Here is a 27,367-nt window from a genome sequence, read left to right as displayed (position 1 = left end):
GGGTCCCCAGAAGCCATGCACAGTCCATCCCTTCAGCGTGCAACTTCCCCCAATACTCGGCACACATTGAATGCATTTGTTCAAATTCTAAGTTCAAGCTGAGTTTGTTGAACCAGTTGAGAAATAAAGAGACCAGGACAGTCTCATTTACAAGAGTGACCAAGGTATATTTCTATTATTTTTTACCTGCACAGATGCTAAGATCACATTTTCCCAGCTAGTCTTTGGCAAGTATATTATTATCATTGCAGATTCACTTGTTGTCAGCTTGACAGGTGGTACCGTGGCAAAATAATTAGACTTGCAATCATGAGGTTGCGAGTTCAAACCATATTTTCTTAGTCTGTCATCCCTTTTGGATCAATTAAATAAATTCCACATGTGGGAGCTAACAGTCGTTGTCCTTTGGGATAACCTGTCATATTAACGTGGAATGTAAATCAGCACTGTGCAAAGCGCATTTGACTTGTGCTGAGCTATGTTTGTCTGGTGTATAATCCAGGTGCTCTGTCTCTACACCGTATTTTGGGATAACTACAGAGCTGTGTTGATGATGATACAAGACCCTGGTCAACGAGTGCAAGGATGTTAGGTAATAAAAAATATATCTTATTTATTTTGAAGCCAATCAAGTGCTATTGTGGAAAGAAATATGTTGCCGTGTGATTGCTTTGGTCACTTGGATGCAATGTCATGGCATTTTGGCATGATTTCCAATCGTTGAGTATTCCGCAGTCTGCCTGAAGTGCCCAGCAATCACAAGTCAAATTCCCAAAAGTTGATCGGATGTCAGCACAAGCAGTACTGAGCATGTGATTTTCTAGCTGTCTGTACTCAAACAAAAGATCACATTTTTCGTGAACTATCGTTTGGTTTGAAAACAAGTACACGGTATTATGAGTTTACTCTTGAAGCTAATCAGTTGTATTTACCAAGGAAAGCCCACTGAGCTATTTGTTATTTTTCAGGTGACCTGGACCACACATGATAGCTCATCCAAGTGGCTTCGGGGCCGTCCATAAATTACATCACGCACCTGGGTGGGGGGGGGGTCAGACATTTGTGACGATGTGTGAGGGGGGGTGAGATATGTAAAGTCACATCAAAATGCGCAACTTTAAATAAATATAGACAACACGTTCTACTTAATTAAATAGACTTTGTAATAAATGTTTTCTCCTACAACATAGAGTGCAGCACCACATTAAATACGCACTACAATGACAATAGTTGAAAGCGATTTGAAGCATGTTTTATATTTTTTGGTAAAGGGGGGGGCAGAGCTTTATGACGTCATTTTAGGGGGGTCTGACTTTTTGTGACGTCGTGTGACGAAGGGGGGGGGGTGGTCAAAAATCGTCCAAAATCGCGTGACATCATTTGTGGACGGCCCCTTATATCATCATCACACGTGAGAATTTTATAGAAACAGCCAAATAACGTACCTACTATAATCACCCAGGAATGTCCTTAACACTCGTGACGTCACTCCACATCCACCATCCCCCCTCATTAATATTCATGAGCAGGTGACGTCCTCCAAATCATGAGCGGGTGACGTCACTCAATATAGAGTACTCCCCCCCTCACTAATAATAATGAGCAAGTGACGTCACTCCACATCGAACAGCCCCCTTCATTAATATTCATGAACAGGTGACGTCCTCCAAATGGACACCCCCCACCATTAATAATAATTAGCGGGTGACGTCACTCCACATGGGGGGGCGAGGCGCCTCCTCGCCCCTCCTCGGCGTCAACTCACAACCCTCACGACAAAGGCAGAACCCTCATCACGTCACGCGATCCCCGTCATGCTATTGAGACATCAAAGTAAAAAGGACGTCATCATGAACAAGGGATTATAACCTTAAAAAGAAATAAGTCTGTGTCACACATTGCAAATGAATGGATGCAATTAATATCACGTCGCTGTCTGCTTTTCGCTTGCAAGTTTAAGATTTACTGCAATACACCCGTCCTTGGACGGGCAAAAGGCTAGTAAAGACATGTTTATAAATGTGGAGGGCAACACCGGAGTACCCAGAGAAAAATCCATGCGACCACCATGGGGAGAGAGCTTGCAAACTCCAAATATACAACAGGCATCGTCAGGGTCAGGATGGAATCCACGACCTCCTGTGCACCAGGCGAGGGAGATGACACCACCACGGCGCCCCTCCTCTCACTTGCACACAACCTTGTCTATACCGTACTCTTGTCTGCATGTACAATGACTTTGATCTACTTCCAGTACATCTGCGCTTGTATGTATGTATGTACGCTCGCGCATAAATATGCATCTATACAAATAACCCATGAAACAAGTGCATTAATTAATTGTTTACATGATTACAAGAACAAATGTCCCCTTTTGTAGATATTGGTCTTGGGCCTCCCCCACCCATTACGAACCAACCCAGACTGTTAGGGAAATTGCTGGATTTGAGCGTCTCTAAAGGCTGGCGTGGAGAGCGAGGGGTGTGGGCAGCACGTCCACCTGTGTTTGCCCAGTGCTGATGTTTACACATCGCACAAGGTACTCGTTTAAGGACGAGTATACCTAGGGGAAGACCGGGCCCAGTTGAGATATGTTAGCTGTCATTGCTGGGTTTAGAATTCGGCCTAAGGGGTTTGTAGCATAGTGAGATACTCCACTGTCTCTCCTCAAGCACACACAAATATCTCCCATATAGCCTTAAAATACTGTAGGAACAAGTGCTGTGAGAAAGCCCCTATGAAGGCCTGCATGGCATTCGAGGGGGTGGGTGGCTCGCACCATGCCCCCACCCGCATTTGTCTGCCGAGTGGCGATGATGTTGACACACCGCACCAAGTACTACCCTCAAGCACCCCCCACCCCCGTCCTCACACAAACACACTGATTACAGAGCACCGAGATTGTTGGTGTGGCTGCACACGGGTTGTACACAATGCGATGGCTTCACCCTATCAAAGGCACCTTCAGTGTTTACGTGCTGTGTGACATGTTATTTAATTCCCACGTGATGGAAGAAAAGCAGCAGCAAGGGTGGGCTTCTTTAGAGTTTGAAAACAAATGATTTTTGCTGTCCCTAATGGTATCATCTATAATTAAAGAATTATAATTCGACAACAATTTAACTTGAGTTGATGAAGCTACAAAACAAGAACAAAGATCCCCCATTTAGCCTTTGCAGACTGTTGGGGGCAAGTGCTGTTCGTGAGCACCTATGAAGAATGGCATGCGCACGATGGAGTGGGTGGCCTGGCCACCTTTATCACCCTAATCTGCGACTGAGTCGACCTAGGGAAGGCCCAGGACTGGTTCATATAATCGTCTATGCTGTTGGCTGCGAGTGGGAATCGAACTTTGGTCACTAGGTTCTTGGTGCAGTGCGCTAACCACTACACTACCGCTCTCCAAAATACAGCTACACACACTCAAACTACTATTTAAACTATTTTATTTCACCAGATAAAGCCTATTGAGCTATATAGCTCGTTTTCAGAAGTGACCTGGCCACAAATGATAGCTCAACACAGTGGCTTATCATGTGGAAATTTATATCAGTCAAATACTGTAAACGCACGTTTTTAAATGTGGGAGGGAAAACCCGGGGACCCGGAAAAAAACTCACGTGACCAGGGGGAGAACATGCAAACTCCAAATAATACAACAGGCGTTATGGTCGGGATCGAACCCACAACCTCTATACAGTGAGGGAAAAAAGTATTTGATCCCCTGCTGATTTTGTACGTTTGCCCACTGACAAAGAAATGATCAGTCTATAATTTTAATGGTAGGTTTATTTGAACAGTGAGAGACAGAACAACAACAAAAAATCCAGAAAAACTCATGTCAAAAATGTTATGAATTGATTTGCATTTTAATGAGGGAAAAAAGTATTTGACCCCTCTGAAAAACATGACTTAGTACTTGGTGGCAAAACCCTTGTTGGCAATCACAGAGGTCAGACGTTTCTTGTAGTTGGCCACCAGGTTTGCACACATCTCAGGAGGGATTTTGTCCCACTCCTCTTTGCAGATCTTCTCCAAGTCATTAAGGTTTCGAGGCTGATGTTTCGCAACTCGAACCTTCAGCTCCCTCCACATATTTTCTATGGGATTAAGGTCTGGAGACTGGCTAGGCCACTCCAGGACCTTAATGTGCTTCTTCTTGAGCCTCTCCTTTGTTGCCTTGGCCGTGTGCTTTGGGTCATTGTCACGCTGGAATACCCATCCACGACCTATTTTCAATGCTCTGGCTAAGGGAAGGAGGTTCTCACCCAAGATTTGACGGTACATGGCCCCGTCCATCGTCCCTTTGATGCGGTAAAGTTGTCCTGTCCCCTTAGCAGAAAAACACCCCCAAAGCATAATGTTTCCACCTCCATGGTTGACGGTGGGGATGGTGTTCTTGGGGTCATAGGCAGCATTCCTCCTCCAAACACGGCGAGTTGAGTTGATGCCAAAGAGCTCAATTTTGGTCTCATTTGACCACAACACTTTCACCCAGTTGTCCTCTTAATCATTCAGATGTTCATTGGCAAACTTCAGACGGGCATGTATATGTGCTTTCTTGAGCAGGAGGACCTTGCGGGCACTGCAGGATTTCAGTCCTTCACGGCGTAGTGTGTTACCAATTGTTTTCTTGGTGACTATGGTCCCAGCTGCCTTGAGATCATTGACAAGATCATCCCGTGTAGTTCTGGGCTGATTCCTCACAGTTCTCATGATCATTGCAACTCCACGAGGTGAGATCTTGCAAGGAGGCCCAGGCCGAGGGAGATTGACAGTTCTTTTGTGTTTCTTCCATTTGCGAATAATCGCACCAACTGTTGTCACCTTCTCACCAAGCTGTTTGGCAATGGTCTTGTAGCCCATTCCAGCCTTGTGTAGGTCTACAATCTTGTCCCTGACAGCCTTGGAGAGCTCTTTGGTCTTGGCCATGGTGGAGAGTTTGGAATCTAATTGATTGATTGCTTCTGTGGACAGGTGTCTTTTATACAGGTAACAAGCTGAGATTAGGAGCACTCCCTTTAAGAGTGTGCTCCTAATCTCAGCTCGTTACCTGTATAAAAGACACCTGGGAGCCAGACATTTTTCTGATTGAGAGGGGGTCAAATACTTATTTCCCTCATTATAATGCAAATCAATTTATAACATTTTTGACATGCGTTTTTCTGGATTTTCTTTTTGTTATTCTGTCTCTCACTGTTCAAATAAACCTACCATTAAAATTATAGACTGATCATTTCTTTGTCAGTGGGCAAACGTACAAAATCAGCACGGGATCAAATACTTTTTTCCCTCACTGTATCTATACCAGGCGAGGTAGTTAACATCTTGCCACAGTGTCGCCCACACACACACTGACTCAGTTCTACGCCTATGCTTGTCCACTATGGCATTGGCGACAAACATTGCATGACGATACGAGAGAGCCGCAGGTGCTGGCCAGTATCTTGGGTGTGATTGTTTCTAATGGATCTGCCATGTGCTGTTGAATTCACATTCTCCTGTTCTCTTCTGAGCACGTTGAGATACTGTTTTTACATATTTTGTTGTTTTATATCAAACTAGTTCATGTATACATGTATATTGGACTTCTTTCGCACTGTACGTCGACAACCATGCTAATCACAGGTATGGGGAATGACAACAAACTAAGCGCTCAAAGCAGTTCTAAAGAAATGAGGTTTCAATCGAGATTTTAAAGTGCAAGCTCCAGTGGCTGCCTGATATTGGATGGAAGAGCGTTCCAGACTGCAGCAGAAGAACAAAGGCCGCAGAAACATAGCGAGGATGTGCCTATTACCGCAGTTACCTCAATTAAACTACATGTTGCACATATCATATTTAATCAGTGGACATTAACATACGGTGTACTGTATATTAAGGTAAACATTGACATTTGTTTTTGTTGTGGCTGTTATCAAATAACGTTTTTGCACGGTGGGATTTTTTTCTGTATTTAGTCCTGGAATATATATTTTTAGGAATTAATTTACATTCTTTTCTTGCACAACATTTTTCTGAACATTTTGTAATTGTTTTTGAGTTCGCTGGATATTTTCTAGCTTTCAGCCCCCATACAATTATCTGTATATATTAATAGATCTGTATATATTAATAGATCTGTATATATGTATTCCTGTAGTGAAGCAGCATTGGTGCAGTGGTTAATTAACTCTACTATAAACCCAGCGACCTGAGTTTGATTCTTCACGGTTAAAATCAGTGGTGAACTGGTAATGGGGCCCCCCCATCACCAACCAACCAACACTGACTGGCGTGATGAAGTACGGTCAGGTATGGTCAAACACCCCCCTGCATGACCGGAATGACATGGTGAGGCATTCATTCAAAAGTGGAATACTAGGGGGCTGTAATTATATGCATATATATTTCCCCCAGGTTTCCCTTGCTAATGGGACATGTTGCCTGAACGACGTTTCACCCAGTTTAAATCATGGAACTTGCTCACTGTAAAACACATCGCCCAACTTTGCGCTCCAAGCCCAATTTCCCCCCGTCCCATTGTTTTACAAATGAAAGCCAGCGAAAAAGATGAAAAGGGTGGGAGGCGTACACCTGCGCAACCCAGGCCACCCTCTATCCCCTTCACCATGATGTCGTCGTGTGATTTGCTTCTGACGGCGCGGTGAAATTGAGGTCAGGTAACGGTGATCTCTCTTGGAGATGTTGCCTGGGCCACACTCTTGCTCGTCGAGCCACGGCACAGCACACCGCGTGCCGTGCTCGTGAGGTGCTAAACCCGCGCCCTGCGACTACGCATCGGTAAGCGCAGGCACAGCATGAAGGGCACAGAATATGCCCGTCATTCGCTGCGCACGCTGCAAAGTAAAGTGCGATGGGCTAGGCACCACCCTGCAAGTGTGTGGATGCGGAACGGGCAGCCACAGACCACAGGCACAGACCACGTTGAGTTTTGTTGATTGAAAACTGATTTCTTTATTACTGCTTTTTGTGTTTTGGTTTGTTGTCCTTCCCCCCGCACCTCCGATTAGCACGGTCGGCTGCGTATGGTGCGAGAGTAGTTGTACCTACATACACAGGCTACCCTAACTCCTCAAACCTCAGCATCTAGCAGTACTTCATCTTATCTTGATGACCCATGATCAGTCCACTGCTGGATGAAGGCCTGCCCAAGCCGTCACCACCTCTCACAGTCCAATAATATGACAATTGCAACAGTGTGACAACTCAATTTTGAGTAAATTGTTGTGGTCGTGATGTGTGCATTGAATTGTGAAGGCCATTAGTTATGATATTTGAAAAGAGTAAAATTTATACTTCGGCTAAATCGGAGCGGACGAGATGAAAACATTGAAACGAGGAAAACAAGACAAAAGAGAAAGATTAGTCCAGAAACTGTGAAATGTGATGAAAATAAGGATCAATTATTGTATCAAATGGTGACCCTGAAATCTGATAATTCATTGAATCGGGGAGGAAGGTGAAATGTTGTGATAACCTGAGCAGTTGTGCTGCCCGTTTCTAAAAGCAACATGCTGCATTGTCCAACAGACGGATCATTATTGTGCATCAACATGCAATGTGGCAGATACTGAACTTTTCTGAAGTTAATAGGCTGCCTGGCTCATGTATGGAAATTCGATAAAAACTGCTCCTCAAGAAAGGACCCATACATCCCAAATCTAACCTTCACGGAACAGTCTTGAGACTAGAAAGTTAGGGCCTTCTTGCAACTGAAGGAAACTATAACACATTTATGGATTATGTAACGTTTTTAAACATCTGTTTGTCCTCCAAAGTATTTAATTAGCAGTACAGAAGCTGACGGGTGGCAGTTGTGGCAAAATGTGTTTGCTTATTTGAAAACGGTCCCTTTTTGCATGGTGGAGCCATCAATGAGCTATGCTCACAGATCAATGAGCTATGCTCCTGCACAGTCACGTGCCCCTCTTTGCCTCAGCCGCTCGTGCCAAGGCTGCCTCCCTGCATAAACGCAACCATCGCTGATGAGAGAGGCCATCCGTTACTCGCCCAGACATGTTACGTGATGCGACCGGCGTGGTAAGACCAGCCCGTACACGTCTCCAAATGATCTGGAAATGCCCGTGCACGATAGGTTCGGAGAGTTTGAGCAAGCACGTAACATGATGCTTGCCGAGGTTTCTGTCTTTGCCTGTTTCATACTTGCAAGCAGCCAGATGGCTCGTTGGAGCACTGCTATCTTGCAGTCAGAAGGTCCACGTATTGAAATTCGAGTTGGGAATTGACCGAACCCATCATCTACCCGGCATCCATACATGTTGCACTACCTTCGTGAGAAGTCACCAGCAACTAATTTACCGAGTAAGGCTTTCTAAGCTATTTAGCTATTTTTCAGAAACGACCTGGCCACAAATTATAGCTCACGACCTGGCCACAAATGATAAGGACGTCATGATGAACAAGGGATTATAACCTTTAAATAAAATAAGTCTCTGTCACCGTGGCCTTACAAATTGCACACGAGTGGATGCAATGAATATCACGTCGCAATCTGCTTTTCGCTTGCAAGTTTCGGATTTACTGAAATACACCCGTCCTTGGACGGGCAAAAGGCTAGTAAAATATAACATTTCTCTGATGTCTTATTGCGCAGTGGTAATTAGATCGGTAAAGATGTCACAGCTGGACCAAGGCGACGCTGTCATTCGGCTCTTGTGAGATTAGGGCGTGACGTCAGCTCGGTCACGGCTGCTGCTTGACCTGGTGACCTCACAGCCGGGTCGAAGTCACGTCTGTTCGGCGCCGTCATCAGAAGCTCTTAATTTTCTCCTTGGTCAATAACATCGACGTGTTACCAATCCCGTGCGGTCGGGTCCCCGTTCTGCACTTCGCCATGAGTCTGGCCGTTCGCTGTGCAACGAGGAAGGGACAATAAAGCCATGTCATTTAATTAGAACATTAGCTTCCGAACACAAGTCAATAGTATTGCGGATTTTTTTGGGTTTTACCGCGTGTCGTTCGGCACTACAGCTGACGTTTGGGAAAGTTCCTGAAGAAGCTCCCAGCAGCTGTAGTGAAACGTCTGACATTGTACCGAACAGCACATAGTATGACCCTGAAATCGCAACCGGAGAGCTACATGTCAATATTTTCTAGTGTTTACAAAATGTTTACATGAAGGTGCCTTCGTTGTGAAACATACAGGGTGCATTAAAAGTGTTGTTCTGTTACGGAGACACTGATCCTTGCTTTGGAAATGTCATCAAATTAGAATCAGAATATTTATTCATACTGGAGGAATCCGATGAGTTATAAAGCTCTTCCACAGGTATCCAGTAGTTCATCAACACCACAAACCATGCTCTTTATCTTGGAAAAAAAGTGCATATATTTACTTTGATATAAGTTTGTAGGTGTAATCAGAATTGTTCACAATTAAAACTGAAGAGAAACCACATACATAAACAAACTGAACTTTGAAAAATTACAATCGGCTTGAACTGTGACCTTGAAGCAGTTTTTTTAATTGTGCCCCTGGAACATGGAGGTTCTTTCCCTGTTGCCAGACTGCCAAGAGTAATTTATCAGCGAGCCGCTAACTCTTGGACTTAAACTGCTCCCTTGTACAATACCCTCAAGTTTTTTAGGGTGTACATTTTTCTAACGATATTGAAAGTTTAATGATTTTGAAAGGTGATGTATGACTAAAGCAATGATCTATGAAATCTTTAATTGTAACACTTAATATTTTAGATGCACACTGGGACATTTTGCTTTGTTGTGGTAGTTTTAAGTGGTCCTCATAAAAATTTGCTCAAACAAGACCATATCCATAGAGATTTCAGACCACCATCAGACCTACTCCATCCAGATAGTGCTTCCAAATATGCACGAGCCATGTATTTCACAGTTAGGCACACAGGGAACACGCTGTGACATTACACTAATTAAATAAAGCATTTCTGTTGGATTTAGGGCAAAACTTTTGCTGCAAAATTTGTCAAATGTGTGATGGAGAGAATTTTGAAAAAAATGTTACATGACCTGGATCTTATGTGTTCTCAAATGTTTTGTTATTGTTAACCTCATTACTCCCAGGGCCAAACATTCTCAAATAATGTGCACGAGTTGTTGGTGAACATTAATCAATGACCAACATTCACCTTCGAGGCCACCGTGTGCATCCTAGTGGATCCAGCTGCTTGTAAACATCCACATTCTAGAAATGGCAAGCAGGCTGTTTATAAATCAATTAAAGGTCACGTTGTAAATTAAGATATTTTTTGTCAGTAGGTCAACGGTACAAGAAGTCACATTACACGGCTAGCACACACAAAGCTTTAATGTAACGTATACTAATGAGGAGTCAATGCATTACCATTGTGCACCTTGGCTGCCTTCAACGAAGAAGATGTATAGTTGCAGTGTTTTTCTGCTGTGTAATCTGGAGGTTCGTTTTATTACCCATAAGCTCTAATACCTAGAAGTTCAGCACTTGTATTGTTATGCAAGGCATCCTTAGAGAGAGTATCCATCATGAAAGGCAACCTATTACACCGGCCCTTTAGTCCATTCAATGCTTTCCAAACTGCCTGTACATCATGTGTGACATCGCTCTTGTACTCAAAATCATTCAATATACCTACCTTCGATTTGTAATCTCACCTTCTCACAGTGGTGTGATGGGGAGTGAATGAAAGTCCTAGCTGTTTGTTTTGTTGTTTTGCCTGTCTGGGATGATATTCCGTATGCCGGTGATCCGGCACTTTGGAAGCCAAGGTTAGAGGATTGTGTATATCTGTTACACTGGAAGGTGCCCAGGAGATGGCAGTACAGCAAATTGGTTTGTGAACCCCATTTGTTCTGAACTTTTCAGTGTATGCGTGAATTTTCAGTGGATCTTCTGGTTTTCGATGCATGACCCTTAAAAGATTATTGAGTTGCGGTGAGAATATAACATTATTACTATTAAGCTATCCAAAATAGTAAGGAAATGTAGCAAGGATATTTTTATCCAATTCCTTAATGAGTTGTTTTTTTTGCATGCTGGAGGAAACCAGTGCCTCGAGAACACCAATGTGTGTGATGGATTAACTCTCAATGATAAGCACAGCTAGATCATGGCGTGGAGGAGGCCGTGATGGCGGAGAGGAGGCCGCGATGGCGTGGAGGAGGCCGTGATGGCATGGAGGAGGCCGCGATGGCGTGGAGGAGGCCGTGATGGCGTGGAGGAGGCCGTGATGGCGTGGAGGAGGCCGTGATGGCATGGAGGAGGCCGCGATGGCGTGGAGGAGGCCGTGATGGCGTGGAGGAGGCCGTGATGGCGTGGAGGAGGCCGCGATGGCGGGGAGGAGGCCGTGATGGCGTGGAGGAGGCCGCGATGGCGGGGAGGAGGCCGCGATGGCGTGGAGGAGGCCGTGATGGCGTGGAGGAGGCCGCGATGGCGGGGAGGAGGCCGTGATGGCGTGGAGGAGGCCGCGATGGCGGGGAGGATGCTGTGATACACTCACTCATCTTACACTGACTCAATCACACATCATATACTGACTCACTCATCATATGCTGACTCACTCACACATCATACACTCACACAACCATTGACCCATTCACTCATCATACACTGATTCACTCATCATACACTCACTCATACGCTGACTCACTCACACATCATATTCACACATCATACACTGACTCACTCATTATACGCTGACTTCCACATCATACACTCACTCACACTACCACTGACTCACTCACACATCATACACTGGGAGTGTCATGCTGCCAGATATGGCTGCAAGTTTGGTCGTACATGTTATGTATATTGTTTGACTTGCATCACACTGGGATTTTTGCACACGGCGTTGTAATACGCTGGTTTTTTTTCTGGAAGAGTTGCTGGTTTATCCAGGATGTTTCTGTTGCGCGTCGTCACTTTAAGATGTTCTCTGTTCATATTTTGTTTGTTGCGGTTGCACCCGACTCAAAAGTGGCGTGGCTCACAGGGCTATACCTAATAAATGAAACTTGAAACTTGAGGTTAGCTACCTACTTATCGTACTCCCTATGCATAAGTCGTGTAGTGGATTACTACGGCGCGTAGCGCCAAGTGCCGTATAAATGGGCGCAGAGGCTAACACACCGTGCAGTACCACTCAGCGGGCCACTAGGGACATGGTACTGGGTGTTAGCAGAAGGAAGCCAGATGAGTACTACCAACAGAGGAGAAGGGATAACAGCCACCGACCGCGCCGCAGGTAATCGCCACAGAGTCGGTCACTGGGGGAGTGTGGTGGGGGTGGCTGGCGGTAGGGGGGCATGTGAGGACGAGTCACCCCGGCACCGGGTTAAGCACGTGATGGGCCGGGGTGAGGAAAGTGGGCCAAAGGTGAACGAGGGGACACGGGAAGAGTAGCTGAGAAACGTCTGGAGAGTTCCCGAAGGGGGCGTGGTTAAGGGCGGAGCTAGAGAGGCAACAGGTGTGGTGTAGCCTGGAACCGTCGGTAATATTCCAGAGGTCGGCGCGGCCGAGGGTGGAGCCAGGCCGCGCCGAGAAGGGTAAAAGGGGAGCTCCGATCCAATATCGGGGCTGTCTGTAGGTGAAGTGGAACCCAAGTGCTATGTCTACGTCTTCGACATTGTGGGTCGGACAGCACGCTGGCTGCTCTGACCCGTTAATAGTTAACCCGCATACGAGAGGAATAGGTGTATTGTGGTCCCGTGTGTAACAAGAGTGAGAGATAGGTGTATTGTGGTCCCGTGTGTAACAAGAGTGAGAGATAGGTGTATTGTAGTTCCGTGTGTAACAAGAGTGAGAGATAGGTGTATTGTGGTCCCGTGTGTAACAAGAGTGAGAGATAGGTGTATTGTGGTCCCGTGTGTAACAAGAGTGAGAGATAGGTGTATTGTGGTCCCGTGTGTAACAAGAGTGAGAGATAGGTGTATTTAGTCCCGTGTGTAACGGTGTTATGTAATTGTAGAATAAACGTTGTTGCCTCCTAAATAGTGTCTCTGAAATCACTCACTCCACATGCAGTTTTGACTTCCACTTTATAAAAGCACACTCAAGAACTACCTCCACTCTATTAACTTCATATCGAGTCTCGGAATCCATTGTTTTGCTTCAACCTTTCACCTTGCCTCCCTTCTATTGTAGTATTACATTGGCACATCAGTTTTGTATAAACAGTGTTTATAAATCCACCGGTGTATCCTCAACGTCTATTATAAAATTATACTTGCTTATATGTCAAAGGTACCAAAATAATAGGACACTTTAAACTATTTTCTGCTGAAAAAGGGCATGTGGCCGAAAAGATGGTATGATTTTTTTGCAATATATTTTCATTTTAACTAACAGATGGTGTTCATAAAAACTTGGTGCTACACTTAACATGCATGTATGTTGAACTTATTTCGCACCGCACAAAGGTAGCCAACCATGCAGTATTCTTTGTAATAATTCCTGATTGACAATCAAAATGTTGTCAGTGGCTGTCTCAGCCCATCATTTCATTGTGGTTGATAAAATGAAAATCAATTTGTGTGAAATCAACATTGTTAATTCTATTCACAATATACTTTTTTAAACTAAGGGAATGTGGAATTTCCACCACTTGCTTCGGCCTACGAATAGACAAGAGTACTGCTGAATGCTTGTTTAAATTGCCCGTACCTCTGATTAGTATGGTTGGCTATGTACGGTGCAAAACAAGTTCAATATACATACATACGTAAGGCATCAATGTATATCCCATCAGCTTCTTGCATCACGCATGCACAACAGCAAGTGCACAAATATTCACAGCCTTAACGGTAGGTCAGGCGCGAAAAATTCCCTTGGGGGGTCCAGAAGCGGAGCCATCAACAATGGCATTGATCGCATTAAAGTAGTAAAGCAAGGCCATGGCCGTTCACCGCAATGTTCGCTGTCAAGCCAGCCATTGCGGGGTAAGAGTTAAACACGGGGACGTGTTGGAGCAGGGGGTGCGCGAGAGAAGGCCGCGTGGTCTTGATTGATGTGAAAGCTTCGCGGTAGGTAACGTGGCCAGCGCGTGGATCCTTCGCTTCTGGCGGACTATCGCCACCGCGTGTGGCGCGAGCCGTTACCCGTGTACGCCCGAATAGTTGTGAACGTCAGGGCTGTGGGGCAGCTGTTGCCAGCTGCTACTGTTGTGGGATCCAAGTAGTGCCACTCTTTTGTCCCCCAAAAGTATTTTACTGAACGAACGATTCAAGTACACACAGAGGGCATGTATGGGAAATGACACCGGTATAGACACAATGCAAAGTACAATGATTATTACCAACGTTTTGTATTTTTAACCTGTCTATGCCATGTATTTCAATAAACTCTACATCCCTGGGGTCTACTTCCTTAACTCGGATAACACTCTCTCGGGGACGGATGGCACTTTTACATACTGCTGCTGTCAACTGCTGGTGCTGCTTCATTACCCTTGCTCTTTTATATGATATGTCCAGTGCCAAGTCCGCATCGGAGATAATGATTTGCGCGTTCAATAGAAGGGTGCTGTAACAATGTGGGTGCTACATAGTGATGCACCTTAACATCGCCACAAAGCTCTGGTGAATTCTCCGAATCTGTTTCGCTTTGAAGATTTGAAAAAAACTATTTGTTTATATAGACAGAAGTGTGAAGAGGAGTTTCCATGAGTGGTGTGGTTTAAACTGTTATGATCAAAGATGACTTGGATGTCCTTTCTCAAGTATTTGTCTTAATTGGGTGGCAGTGTGGCTCGGTGGTCTTGCATTTGTGCTTCACAGGAACAGTTTCTTGGTTCTATTCCCAACTGAGGGTCCTTTCTGCGTGGAGTTTGTTCTCCTCCTGTTCTGCATGGGTTTCCCCCGGGTTCTCCTGTTTTTTTTTTTCCCACGGCAGTTGTCTTTACAATAAAACTGGTATTTGCAATACATCTCAATGCTAAAACATTACCTGCAAATTACTCAATGGGGATTACACTTAGCAACATCGCTCCCTTCTTTAAAAACTCATCAGAACCCTCTTTCAAAAGTGTTGAGACTCGGGGAGGCTTCTGCTGGTAAACAAATAAAGCAAATAATTAATAAATCACGTGTATTCTTGATGGCTATCGTTATTGAAGATGTTTTCCTTTGTAAAAATAGACCCAACGGGGTAATGTGTCTGACAAGAAAATCTGCTTTCGTTTTGGTAAAAAAAATACACAAAAAATCCTGCTGCTTTCCGCATGCAAATGGAGGCGGGATGTCAAGAAAATGGTGCAGCCGCCCCTCCCCGTTGCAGCATTTTGCGATAGCAGTAATGTAGAGCATGTTGGATCTCAATTGAAGTCACTTGTTACATATGTAGTCTTTCAAATCCTTCTGAGCCGTTGGCTTGTTTCCCCCCAGTGACAGGCCTCCGAATCTATCTTGTATGAGGTTGTAATGCTGAGAAGGTTTTTGATGTGTGTGAATGTGCCTCTTTAGTTACATTTATTTTTTCATTCATTTTCACGTTTTGCTTTAAACTTCGTTGCGTAGCCAAACTGGGATTTGTCATGAAACATGTGACACGTTTTTATTTGAAGCTTTCGTGACTGCAGAAATCCATACTCTTTGGTTCTTTCGGTAAAGTCACGTAGATAGAAAATTAATGGATCACGACGTTTCGATCGCAACACAAGCAACCGTCACTTGATGATGGTTGCTTGTGTTGCGATGGAAACCTCGTGATCTATTCATTTTCTATCTCCGTGACTTTACCAAAAGAACCAAAGAGTATGTGACACTTTCCTCGATGCGAAGGTTTGTAAAGCACTCTGTGCAGGCGCTTTCAATAATTTCTTACCAGAGGCAGTTTAAAAGCTTCTGGCATGGCTGACATTTCTTTGCACGAATCAAATAAAATTTACGGAGCCTTAATGACACGAGCAAACGTATTCGTAGAAGTCGCTTCAAAGTAAGCGATGAAGCATCAGTGTGACTTCAAATCAATTTCTGCACAAATGTTGCGCAGACATTGTTCACTGAAACCTTCAGTTGCATAAAAAACGAATCCGAGTAATAAAAGTTTACACTTTAGTGCAGTACATTTGCATGGCATTCAGTGGCAGTTCCAAGCTCTCGAATGAAGAGACAACTAAACCACATCACCTGCTGCGGTGGCTAGTGACAGGAACGAGCGATTTTCTGGCATTGTGGAAGCATGGGAAAGTGAGTCAGTGCTCTGCTCGCAAATGAGCCATGGTGTCTCATTTATGTACTTGGCGAGAGACAGTTTCCAACGATATTTGGTGACAAGTTCCCAAATCCTTATATATTTTTCTGCAGATGATAAAGACATCTGACCAAATACTAGATAAAATTACTTTTCTAACGACACGTGCATCGCATCTGAGATCTGCTGGCATTCAGTGAGAACTCCCAACGCTGTCATTATGTTGATGAAACTCATGAAGCGATTGCCTTCCTGTTCCATTTGTTCAATACTTAGGACGATGATACTCTTTGGTTCTTTTGGTAAAGTCACGTAGGTAGAAATGATGATAACCTAGCGAGAAGAGATAACCGATGGTCAAGAATGACAGAATGGCATCCAAGGAATGGAACGCGACTGAGAAGATGGAGCGATGAAATTTGCATGTGTGCAGGTCCTAAGTTCATCCAGCATGTTATCCGATTAGTCAAATATATAATCAAATATTTTCATTGGTACAGTAATGTTTTATTTAACTCATGGAATATCCCAGCTGTAATTATACATATATCTTTAACGCTTTACAACAACGGTTGAAAGCTTTTATACTTGAGCTTTGTTCGTCTGTCTTGTCCATCTGTCTGTAATATGTCATTACAATAACTCTCATGCAGATGATCCTACAGGAACCAAACTTTACTACAAAGTTTTCTTGCTGTCAGTAACTGGCCCAAGAGAAAACCGACCACATGGATGAAAGGACTGCGCAATACTTTGGAGACCCACACCAGAGCAAAAATTACCCTGTGCAAAAGGCAAATGCATTTGCCCCAACAACTATCTGTCGGATTCTGGAATATTAATCATTATGTATTTCCGAGAACAAACGCATGTTGGAAAGTACTACATTATTAATGTGAACGCATGATTTTTCTTCATGGTTTTCTTGCAGCACGATGACTCTGACTCGGAGGACTCGGAGCGGCCGGGCAGCACCGAGGTGATGAGCTCGACGGGCAGCAGTGGCACGAGCCTTAACCGGGATGACCGCTTCGGAGGCCGGGCCGAGAGACGACCTCTGCTTAGCCCTGGTGAGGCCCCCGCCCCCCCCCCCACCCCCACCCCATTCCTCTCCCCCGTCTCACACACTTATACCGCTTTTTTGCTGGCCAGGCCAGCGCTGTGCTCTGCCGATTGGGTTGTTTTATGCTGGTTTACTTGAAACGTAGGCTGACAGGTTCAGTGTGCAATGTGCTAACCATTGCGCCACTGCCCCACCGCCAAATATGCAACAACTTATAGCATATATAAATACTCCTTGTTAATTTGATGCGCATGAAACGGAACAATTGTGAATGCATATCAGAAAATAATGTCATGGCCATGTCAGCCAGTGCTTTAGACATGTACTGGAGGACTTTGGAAAAAATGGCTTCTGTGAGATAAAAAAAAATCCTTTTTAAGAGTTTTTCTCGGTTTTAAGTTATATTCTTGTAAAATCCCAAGTCAGTGACAGTTACTTTTTGGTTTGAATGCTCTTTGGTAGAAGGCTTCTTTTTATTGTAAGAAAAAATCTATATCTAGCATTTGTATGATATAGATGATGGGTTTCACACAATGTATATGTATATAGAGTTTGTAATACGTGGTGCGTGTAAATCTTGAACCCCAAGTTTTTCATCTTATTGCTGTTTTTGAGTGTTGTTTTTAATACGTATAATTACAGTTGATTGTGCGTGATTTTCTTTTGGTGCGGTCTTGCTTCTGCGGTGATAAAACCTGGCCAGTCGGCGCTTGACCAGGTCTGTTTAATAGAATGTTCCACGTTGTAATTTGCAAATTCAATGTTACATTCTCAGTCCACTCGGTGCTTTGTGCGCTGCTTGCAGTTTAATGCGGTGGGTAAAAGTGCTAAAGACTAATTGATATACAGAAGCTATTAAAGGCTGACTTTAACAGAAATTAAGGCAATAAATTGAACAGCCTATTGGTGTGAGAGTTGCACGTGATTGTATCTGCTGTGTGCGTTCAAGCGATCGTAAAGTGTCATCAGTGAACACGAACCCACAGACTAATTGTATATTTGCACCACCTGGCAAAGCCAAATGCTTAAGTTTGGATGTTTCGTAATTTATGCTTGCAGAAAATGTGTTCAGAGACACATTTTTATAAAATTGGCATGTTAATTGTTGAAATCACATCCGAAATTATAGCAGATGTGTTTTTTATACGCAACCTTATCAGATCAAGGTCTTATTTTTAGTTGCTAATTTTGATTAATTTTATCAGAAAACAATATGTTTTTATCATTCACACATTTTCATTGTCTATATGAAAACATTAATGTTTCTATGCATCTAATACAATATACACTTTGTAAAAAGAATTGTACAGCCCTTTGTCAATCCAATTCTGGATAAAGGCCTCCTCAAGCCATCACAATTTTCCATGTTCCTGTGAAGTAGCAATCCATGTTGCTCCTGCACACGAGCTGATCACATCACTCCATTTCTGTGGTGGACTTTCCCTCCTTGGGCTGCCATTCCATCATCGGTATTAATCGCTGGCGCTCGTCCCTTTGAGCAGCGTATGCAGACCAGGCCTACCTCTTTTCCTTATTGAGTGTTAAGAACTATCCCCCGAAGTTTAACTAAACGAGCTAACCTGAACCGAGCACTGTCCCTACTACAGTATGTATGTTGTGGGGAGCGATAGTGTAGCGGTTAGCGCGCTGCGCTATGAACCTGGCAACCCGGGTTCGATTCCCGCTCACGGCCAACACCAGTGACGATTATCTGAACCGGTCCCGGGCCTCCCCTAGGTCGACTCAGCCTCAAATGAGTACCTGGTGCGGTGTGTAAACATTGCCACTAGGGAGACAAAGGCGGTCGGGCGTGGTGCTGGCCACCCACTCCCTCGTGTACCGTTCCGGCCTTCATAGGTGCTCGCTAACAGCACTTGCCCCTACAGTCTGTTAAGGCTATATGGGGGATCTTTATGTATGTTGAACTTCTTTCGCACTGTTTGTAGCCGACTGTGCTCATCAGAGGTGCTGACTTTTACTCATGAACCACCCTTGGTTGTTTTTGTAGCTCCATTGACATTTTTCGTTCGCGTTTCTCTCCATGCCTTTAAAGTGCTGTGCGTGCTTATTGTTCTGTCGCGCAGAAACTGAAAGTCCTACCTTACGGAGGCCCGATCTGTTTGATATCACACAGCGTGCCGAGATGGGTCAGATGGCCTCCATATTCTTCAACAAAGGTACACGCATTATTGCATGGGACATGTCTTTAACTCTTTTAGCAGTCACCAGTGACCAGAATGCAGTGAATTAACCCATCACGTCACGCCTGTGGAGTGGTCACATAACTAAGTGAGCAATGTACAGTGAGGGAAAAAAGTATTTGATCCCCTGCTGATTTTGTACGTTTGCCCACTGACAAAGAAATGTTCAGTCTATAATTTTAATGGTAGGTTTATGTGAACAGTGAGAGACAGATTAGCAACAAAAAAAATCCAGAAAAACGCATGTCAAAAATGTTATGAATTGATTTGCATTTTAATGAGGGAAATAAGTATTTGACCCCTCTGCAAAACATGACTTAGTACTTGGTGGCAAAACCCTTGTTGGCAATCACAGAGGTCAGATGTTTCTTGTAGTTGGCCACCAGGTTTGCACAGATCTCAGGAGGGATTTTGTTCCACTCCTCTTTGCAGATATCCTCCAAGTCATTAAGGTTTCGAGGCTGACGTTTGGCAACTCGAACCTTCAGCTCCCTCCACAGATTTTCTATGGGATTAAGGTCTGGAGACTGGCTAGGCCTCTCCAGGACCTTAATGTGCTTCTTCTTGAGCCACTCCTTTGTTCCCTTGGCCGTGTGTTTTGGGTCATTGTCATGCTGGAATACCCATCCACGACCCATTTTCAATGCCCTGGCTGAGGGAAGGAGGTTCTCACCCAAGATTTGACGGTACATGGCCCTGTCCATCGTCCCTTTGATGCGTTGAAGTTGTCCTGTCCCCTTAGCAAAAAAAACACCCCCAAAGCATAATGTTTCCACCTCCATGTTTGACGGTGAGGATGGTGTTCTTGGGTTCATAGGCAGCATTCCTCCTCCTCCTCCAAACACGGCGAGTTGAGTTGATGCCAAAGAGCTCCATTTTGGTCTCATCTGACCACAACACTTTCACCCAGTTGTCCTCTGAATCATTCAGATGTTAAATGGCACACTTCAGACGGGCATGTATACTGTATGTGCCTTCTTGAGCAGGGGGACCTTGCGGGCGCTGCAGGATTTCGGTCCTTCACGACGTAGTGTGTTACCAATTGTTTTCTTGGTGACTATGGTCCCAGCTGCCTTGAGATCATTGACAAGATCCTCCCGTGTAGTTCTGGGCTGATTCCTCACCGTTCTCATGATCATTGCAACTCCACAAGGTGAGATCTTGCATGGAGCCCCAGGCCGAGGGAGATTGACAGTTATTTTGTGTTTCTTCCATTTGCGAATAATCACACCAACTGTTGTCACCTTCTCACTAAGCTGCTTGGCAATGGTCTTGTAGCCCATTCCAGCCTTGTGTAGGTCTACAATCTTGTCCCTGACATCCTTGGAGAGCTCTTTGGTCTTGGCCATGGTGGAGAGTTTGGAATCTGATTGATTGATTGCTTCTGTGGACAGGTGTCTTTTATACAGGTAACAAGCTGAGATTAGGAGCACTCCCTTTAAGAGTGTGCTCCTAATCTCAGCTCGTTACCTGTATAAAAGACACCTTGGAGCCAGAAATCTTTCTGATTGAGAGGGGGTCAAATACTTATTTCCCTCATTAAAATGCAAATCAATTTATAACATTTTTGACATGCGTTTTTCTGGATTTTGTTGTTGTTATTCTGTCTCTCACTGTTCAAATAAACCTACCATTAAAATTATAGACTGATCATTTCTTTGTCAGTGGGCAAACGTACAAAATCAGCAGGGGATCAAATACTTTTTTCCTTCACTGTAAGCGTAAAAATTGTTCAATTTGAAGAACAGTTTCTGCTTATTTATAAAGAGGAATTGATCTAAAATGTGACCAATGTCAGTTGGAATGGATCTCGTGGAAATTTGATCTTGTTACTATCCAGTATAGGCTGTTCTTCCTTTTGATGATCCAATTAGTCTCAAGCAAAATATATATGAAATAATCTATAATTTCTAGACCTTTTACCATCCACTGCTGGATGGAGCCCTCCCCACATTGCTCAGTATGGTTGCTGAATGTGGGAGCTCAGACTGGTTTTGATATCACTCGTCATGGGAATCCAACTCGGGTTACTTTTGGAATAATAATCTTTAAGAATAAATATTTCTCCTTTATTGTCCTGGGATTATCACAATACCGAAGGCCTATTATTACAACTATTTTCTATAATAATAGACCTGCAATAATTCCTTTATTACCAAGCGATCGGCATACATGAGCATGCTGCCATCAAGGCCAGCTGTTCTGCCACAGCGTAACCGGTGAGTTGAATTAGCGTGTCATCGGTGTGCAATTGGAACATTTCCATGACGACCAGTGGCACGTTGCCGGAATACCCGGCTTGAGTAATTAATGTTAATTCGGCGTTAAACTGCTGTTGGGTCAGCGTGTGGCTTCTCCAGGCCAATAAGTACTGTGCCAAAGCACCGACCTTGCATAATTCGCTAAAACTTTAAACACTCCCCCTCCTCCTCCCCCCATGTTCTCTTCATGGGACTTGGGCAGCAGCGTCATCTGTAGAATCCATCTGAATGTGGTGGCTGAAAGAGGCTTGGACTTAGACTGTAGTACGCCCGAATGTAGAAAAATTACCTAGTATGGCAGTGCTCCGCTAAAATGTTCCATCTTGGTTCAGACATTGACTGGATTGACCTGTGCAGTCCACTCGGTTGTCATGGCGGCTGTAGAAGAAACATTGTGAAGTGCACCCTGTCTCACCAGCTGAGGAATCATTGTTGCGTGATAGTAAGAATTACTGCAACGAAGGTAGGAGATATAAAATGATTTTCTGGATTAAGGTCCAGACATGGGAATGTCATTGTAATGTGAGCAGCTAAACCAAACATGCTAGATGGTGAGCTTAAATTGTATATCATAGAGATTTTTAGGATCAGCAAAGTAAGACGGATATATGAGTAGATCTTTTTGTATAGCGAGCAACTTCAAGCATGTTTGGGGATTCTCATGAGACATACAATTGTACAGTGTGTTTCCAGGTTTGTTGCAGTAAGTGAGTGGATTATTCTAGTTAGGCTGAGGGTTAGGCATTGCGTTTATCAACTGAGGCCGTACTGGATGATGTTAGAGTAGTTTATGATGGGAGTGCAGTGTACCTTCAATGCAATGCTCAAGCATTATATATTTTTTGCGTTTAAAAGCATTTATAGCACAATAGGCATCAAGTATGATGAATGGTGACGTGTTAGGCCAACATAGGATAGTACATCATAATGGAATTGGAACTAAGCTGCTTGAGTTTTGGAGTGGTAATAGGCTAATTGCCGGTAACGCCTAGTTTGGTTTATACTCTTTGGTTTTTTCGGTAAAGTCACGTAGGTTAAAATAAAAAATAAAATAAAAATATATAATTAAATTAAATCACGACGTTTTGGAGGCAACACAAGCTTCCTTCTTCAGGTGGAATAGACACCTACGTGACTTTACCGAAAAAAACAAAGAGTATGAATCCTTGCAGTCACGAAAGCTTCAAATCTATAATTAGTTTGGTTTAGTTTACACCCCCTTTGTCAATCCGCTGCTGGATGAAGGCCTCCCTACGCTGTGTCAGTGGTGTTGTTCTACCATGCTTGACTCCTACATCTCTTCCATTATGTCTGGCTGGAATGTAAGAGTAGGCCAAATACCCTCTGAGAAGGGCTGTGAGCGTTGGAGTCTCATGTAAAGAGAAGGCCCTTTCCTCGAGGTTTGGCAATTCAACAGCAATGGTTCAAGCAAGCCTGACTACTGATGACACCCTGTATGTCAAAACTGGTCCTAAGTTTGCTTGTCTTGACCCAATGGTGCTGAAATGATGCACTCACAGAAGGCCGTGTGACTGATGGGATGTGTAAGAAATATATATATTTTTTTTATGTGGAGATGGATATCTGAAGGAGACGTATTGTCTGCTACATGTTCAGTTTTTATTTTATATTTTCTACAGTGACGCTAATGATTATGCTGTGTTAAGTAGTTAATATTGGGGTCACCATTACAGGTAACATTGTAATTATAGTATCATCATCGAGCGTGTGTTTCTCATATCGAAGTTATTTTAAATCTTGTTGTGTTCGCATTGTGCACACCGATGCCAGTAAGAGGCGTTAATAACTGCTTGTTGTTGTGTTGAGTAGTTGTCCTTCCCCCACACAACCATTTATCACAGTTGGCTGCGTATGGTACGAACAAAGTTTAACATACACTCACATGATTTGAAGCTTTCGTGACTGCAGGAATCCATACTCTTTGGTTCTTTGGTTCTTTCGGTAAAGTCACAGCTTTAAATCGAAATTTAAAGTCACGTAGTTATTTTATTTCTAACTACGTGACTTTACCGAAAGAACCAAAGAGTATACACACACATACGTATAAGACTCAAGTAGTGAACGTTGTTGGAATGTTAATATTGTTGTGACATTACCATCAGCAGCAGTGATTCGCAATGCAAAGCAGCACAGGGAATCATGGCTGCCCATTCATCCATCATTCTTTCACTTTATGAGATTCCTGGAAAATCCCTCAGCTTGCTCCATTATTCCCCTTCTAATGTGTTCTGTATTTATTTTAGTTTGCAGGTGATTTTTCCCTTGATTTTTTATTTATAGGCTGTCAATAAAAGTATCATCCATTATTAAAGCGTTATAATTAGATAGCAAATTGAACTACGTCCATTAAACCTTACACATACACACGCTTCATACTTTGATGTTTTTAACGTGTTATTTTCATCTCACTAAGCCTCCCATGTGTCTAATATGACATTGGTAACATGCATCAATATTTTAGAGTACCAGGTGTTCACCAACAATCTCAGGTTGTGATTGTTGTGAATGCTTCTGTTCCAGCCATTGGATGATCAAGCAAGATTTTCAGTGTCTGTGGCATGCATTTTGTCCCAACATTCTACTAAGCGTAGTAGTAATAATAATGGATGTTAACTGTATGGACACCATGCACATTGTGTCTACATAAACATAATATACAGTACATTTTTATACACAAAACCAACGTATGCTTCTAGTTAACTTACAATGCTTTACTACATTAGAGCTTTTTTTTATTGATTTTAAGAGTATGCCATTCTGTACCCCGTCTTAAATTAGATTTTTAGCAAGTGTTTCGTTTAAAGCGGGGTTATTAATAGATACCGCTGGGTGATCGGAAGCGTAAATTTATCTCGACGTAAATATGCTGCAAATGCAGTCGGAGAACGTTCCTGTAGTGCTCCCCACTGTCGGCTTTAGATTTGGCTTTTAAGCCTCCAGTATGGAGAAAGTGTCTCTACAAAAGCGTTCATCGGATTGACAAAGGGGCATATTGGCCATACAATTTGACCAAATGCAGCCAACAGGTAGTGGAGATATTGATCACCGCGTGATGGATACCTCAATTCACTTTCTGTTTTCACAGTCCCTGCGTCCGCTCTTGCTTTACAGCCTGGCAGCAAGGCTCCTGAATGCCGCGCCGGGAACAAAACAAATGCAAGACCGCTGCCAGTTCAGATTTGTCGAGTTTAATGCGGGCTCGCTCGAAAGATCTCTTTACCCACGTGTAGAGTTTGTACCCGGCCGTATTGTCTGTGTCTGTCTGCCCTTGTGTGCATGTCGCTGGATCTGATTGTTGTGTGTGTGTCTGAGTATATCAGTGTGTGTGGGGGAGGGGGGTGAGGTGGAACCTGCCAACCTGTGTTCAATTCCCAGCCATGGCTGACTTTAGTGGCGAATAACTGAAGAGGTTCTAATGCTTCCTTAGGTCGACTCAGCCTGAAATGAATACCTACTGCAGTGTCTAAACATCAGCACTGAGAATACAAAGGTGGTCAGGTATGGGACTGGCCAAACCATCCCCTCATGCGCTGTGCCGGCCTCAATAGATGCGCGCTTACAGCATTTGCTCAATAGGGGATGTTTTTTGTGTGCGTCTGTCGTATACGCATTTATATGTGTGTGTATGGACGAGGCTCGTGAAGGATGTTCCTGGGCGGTTGGAGGCAGTCGCCTTTCAACAAGAACAGAGGGCAAAGGAGCAATGCTCAAAATAACGAGCAGAGCGCTGGGCAGCTAAAATGCACTAAGTTGGCACAGTGGGGGGCACAGCTGGTGCATCTGCTAGTCATCTCAGTCAGTCAACCCATGGCATCCGGATTTGTCCTATGACTTCCTGTCAGCGAACCTTCCACAATTCTCATGGCCTCAAAGTGCATCTGGCCTGGCACGGGTGCCGAGGTGACATCACCGCCACTTTGTGGTGAATGGTGGCTGTTGTTGTTATTTGTGTGTGAGTGTGATGGTATAGCTTTGTGTCTGTGTATTTGTCTATATTTGCGTAAATTTACGTGTGTGTCCTTTTGCTGCCGCCCCTCCCTTTTGTTTCATTGTCTCCCAGTGGGCCTGCACCTGTTCTACCTGTGCATTGTCATCTACCTGTACGGAGACCTGGCCATTTACGCCGCCGCCGTCCCACACTCGCTGGCCTTCGTCGCATGGTAGGTAGACGCACACGACACGTAGAAATGGGTGGACACTGATTCTTACTGGTTAAATGCATAGCGGGAGTTCATACAAATCGTGGCACGAGTTAAAATCCTACACTTTCTGTAAATGATGGGAAAACCCATAACAACAGGAAAAGGCGTACCGGCTGGAAACAATAATAATATTCTTCTTTGGTTCTTTCGGTAAAGTCACGTAGAATGAGAATAAAATAATAAAATAAAACAATTCAATTCTCACGACGTTTCGGCCACAACACAAGTAGCCGTCCTCAGGTGAAGAAACAGGACTGTCCAGAAGACAGCGCTTGAGTGAACCCTGTCAAGCTTGACAGCGTCTTTTAAGCTGTGTGGGAGGAACAGAGCGCCTTGACAAAGGAGCATTAACTGGGAGATTAGCATCACGGAGAGCGAACGAGCTGGGACTGGAGGAGGGAGGGGGAGTTTACATATAAATTAGCATGTAACTGGGGGATCAGCATGATGCTGGTGTGAGGGATTAGCACCACGGCGAACGACGAGCTCGGACCGGGGGACGGGGGGAGCTGGTTGTTGAGGAGATGGGAAAAACCGCCATTTTTTTCTCTCCTTGGTGCTCTTCTCTCCCTCACACCAACGCTAATCCCCCAGTTACATGCTAATTTATATGTAAACTCCTCTCCCCCCGTCCCCCGGTCCGAGCTCGTCTTTCGCCGTGGTGCTAATCCCTCACACCAGCATCATGCTGATCCCCCAGTTACATGCTAATTTATATGTAAACTCCCCCTCCCTCCTCCAGTTCCAGCTCGTTCGCTCTCCGTAATGCTAATCTCCCAGTTAATGCTCCTTTGTCAAGGCTCTCTGTTCCTCCCACACAGCTTAAAAGACGCTGTCAAGCTTGACAGGGTTCACTCAAGCGCTGTCTTCTGGACAGTCCTGTTTCTTCACCTGAGGATGGCTACTTGTGTTGTGGCTGAAACGTCGTGAGAATTTCATTGTTTTATTTTATTATTTTATTCTCATTCTACGTGACTTTACCGAAAGAACCAAAGAAGATGAATCCTTGCAGTCACGAAAGCTTTAAATCGAAAAATAATAATATTGCAAATTTTTACGCGTACAATATTTCACGAAGATATATGACCGTGACTCTGACTCATGAAGTCAAATTGAGTGTCGCTCGAAAGCCAGGCGATAGAAGTGGGGCCTTCAAGTGTCTCTTAAAAGTCGGTGTAGATTTAACGCCGCTGCGAATCTACAGCAACGGGATGATGGCGTTCGAGACGGCGGGGGTTGGCACGGAGAAACCACACTCGGCAGTGATGGTCCTGGTCCTTGGTGTAGAGAGGAGGAGGTTGCGAGTGCCGCTGCTGTTGCAGAGAGTTCTACGATGAGCTGTAGTACAGGGAGACAGGAGAGTGAAGAGAGACACGGGGGAAGATTGCAGTGGCATAGGCAGCAGACGATGTAGCTGACCCTGCTGCCGATGATGGAAGCCAGCGGAGGGAGGCGAG

The 27,367-nt window shown here is 44.2% G+C and overlaps 1 protein-coding gene across 5 annotated transcripts in view; it reads left to right on the top strand.

The window, feature by feature from the left end:
- SLC38A12 (solute carrier family 38 member 12) overlaps window positions 1-27,367 on the top strand; it is a 307,038-nt gene that overhangs the window by 58,018 nt on the left and 221,653 nt on the right. For all 5 annotated transcript variants that reach the window (XM_032967021.2, XM_032967023.2, XM_032967019.2 and 2 more), the window contains exons 5-7: window positions 17,094-17,232; window positions 19,310-19,402; window positions 25,769-25,868. In XM_032967021.2, the coding sequence (XP_032822912.1) occupies window positions 17,094-17,232; window positions 19,310-19,402; window positions 25,769-25,868 (332 nt within the window). The remainder of the gene's footprint in view (window positions 1-17,093; window positions 17,233-19,309; window positions 19,403-25,768; window positions 25,869-27,367) is intronic.

This window comes from Petromyzon marinus, chromosome 37 (genome assembly GCF_048934315.1).
Source record: "Petromyzon marinus isolate PM22_M1 ecotype Great Lakes invasive population chromosome 37, UKy_Petmar_22M1.pri1.0, whole genome shotgun sequence".
In the NCBI taxonomy this organism is placed as follows: domain Eukaryota; kingdom Metazoa; phylum Chordata; class Hyperoartia; order Petromyzontiformes; family Petromyzontidae; genus Petromyzon; species Petromyzon marinus.
Note: the sequence above shows the minus strand (reverse complement) of the source record. Positions and strands in the feature narration are given on the sequence as shown.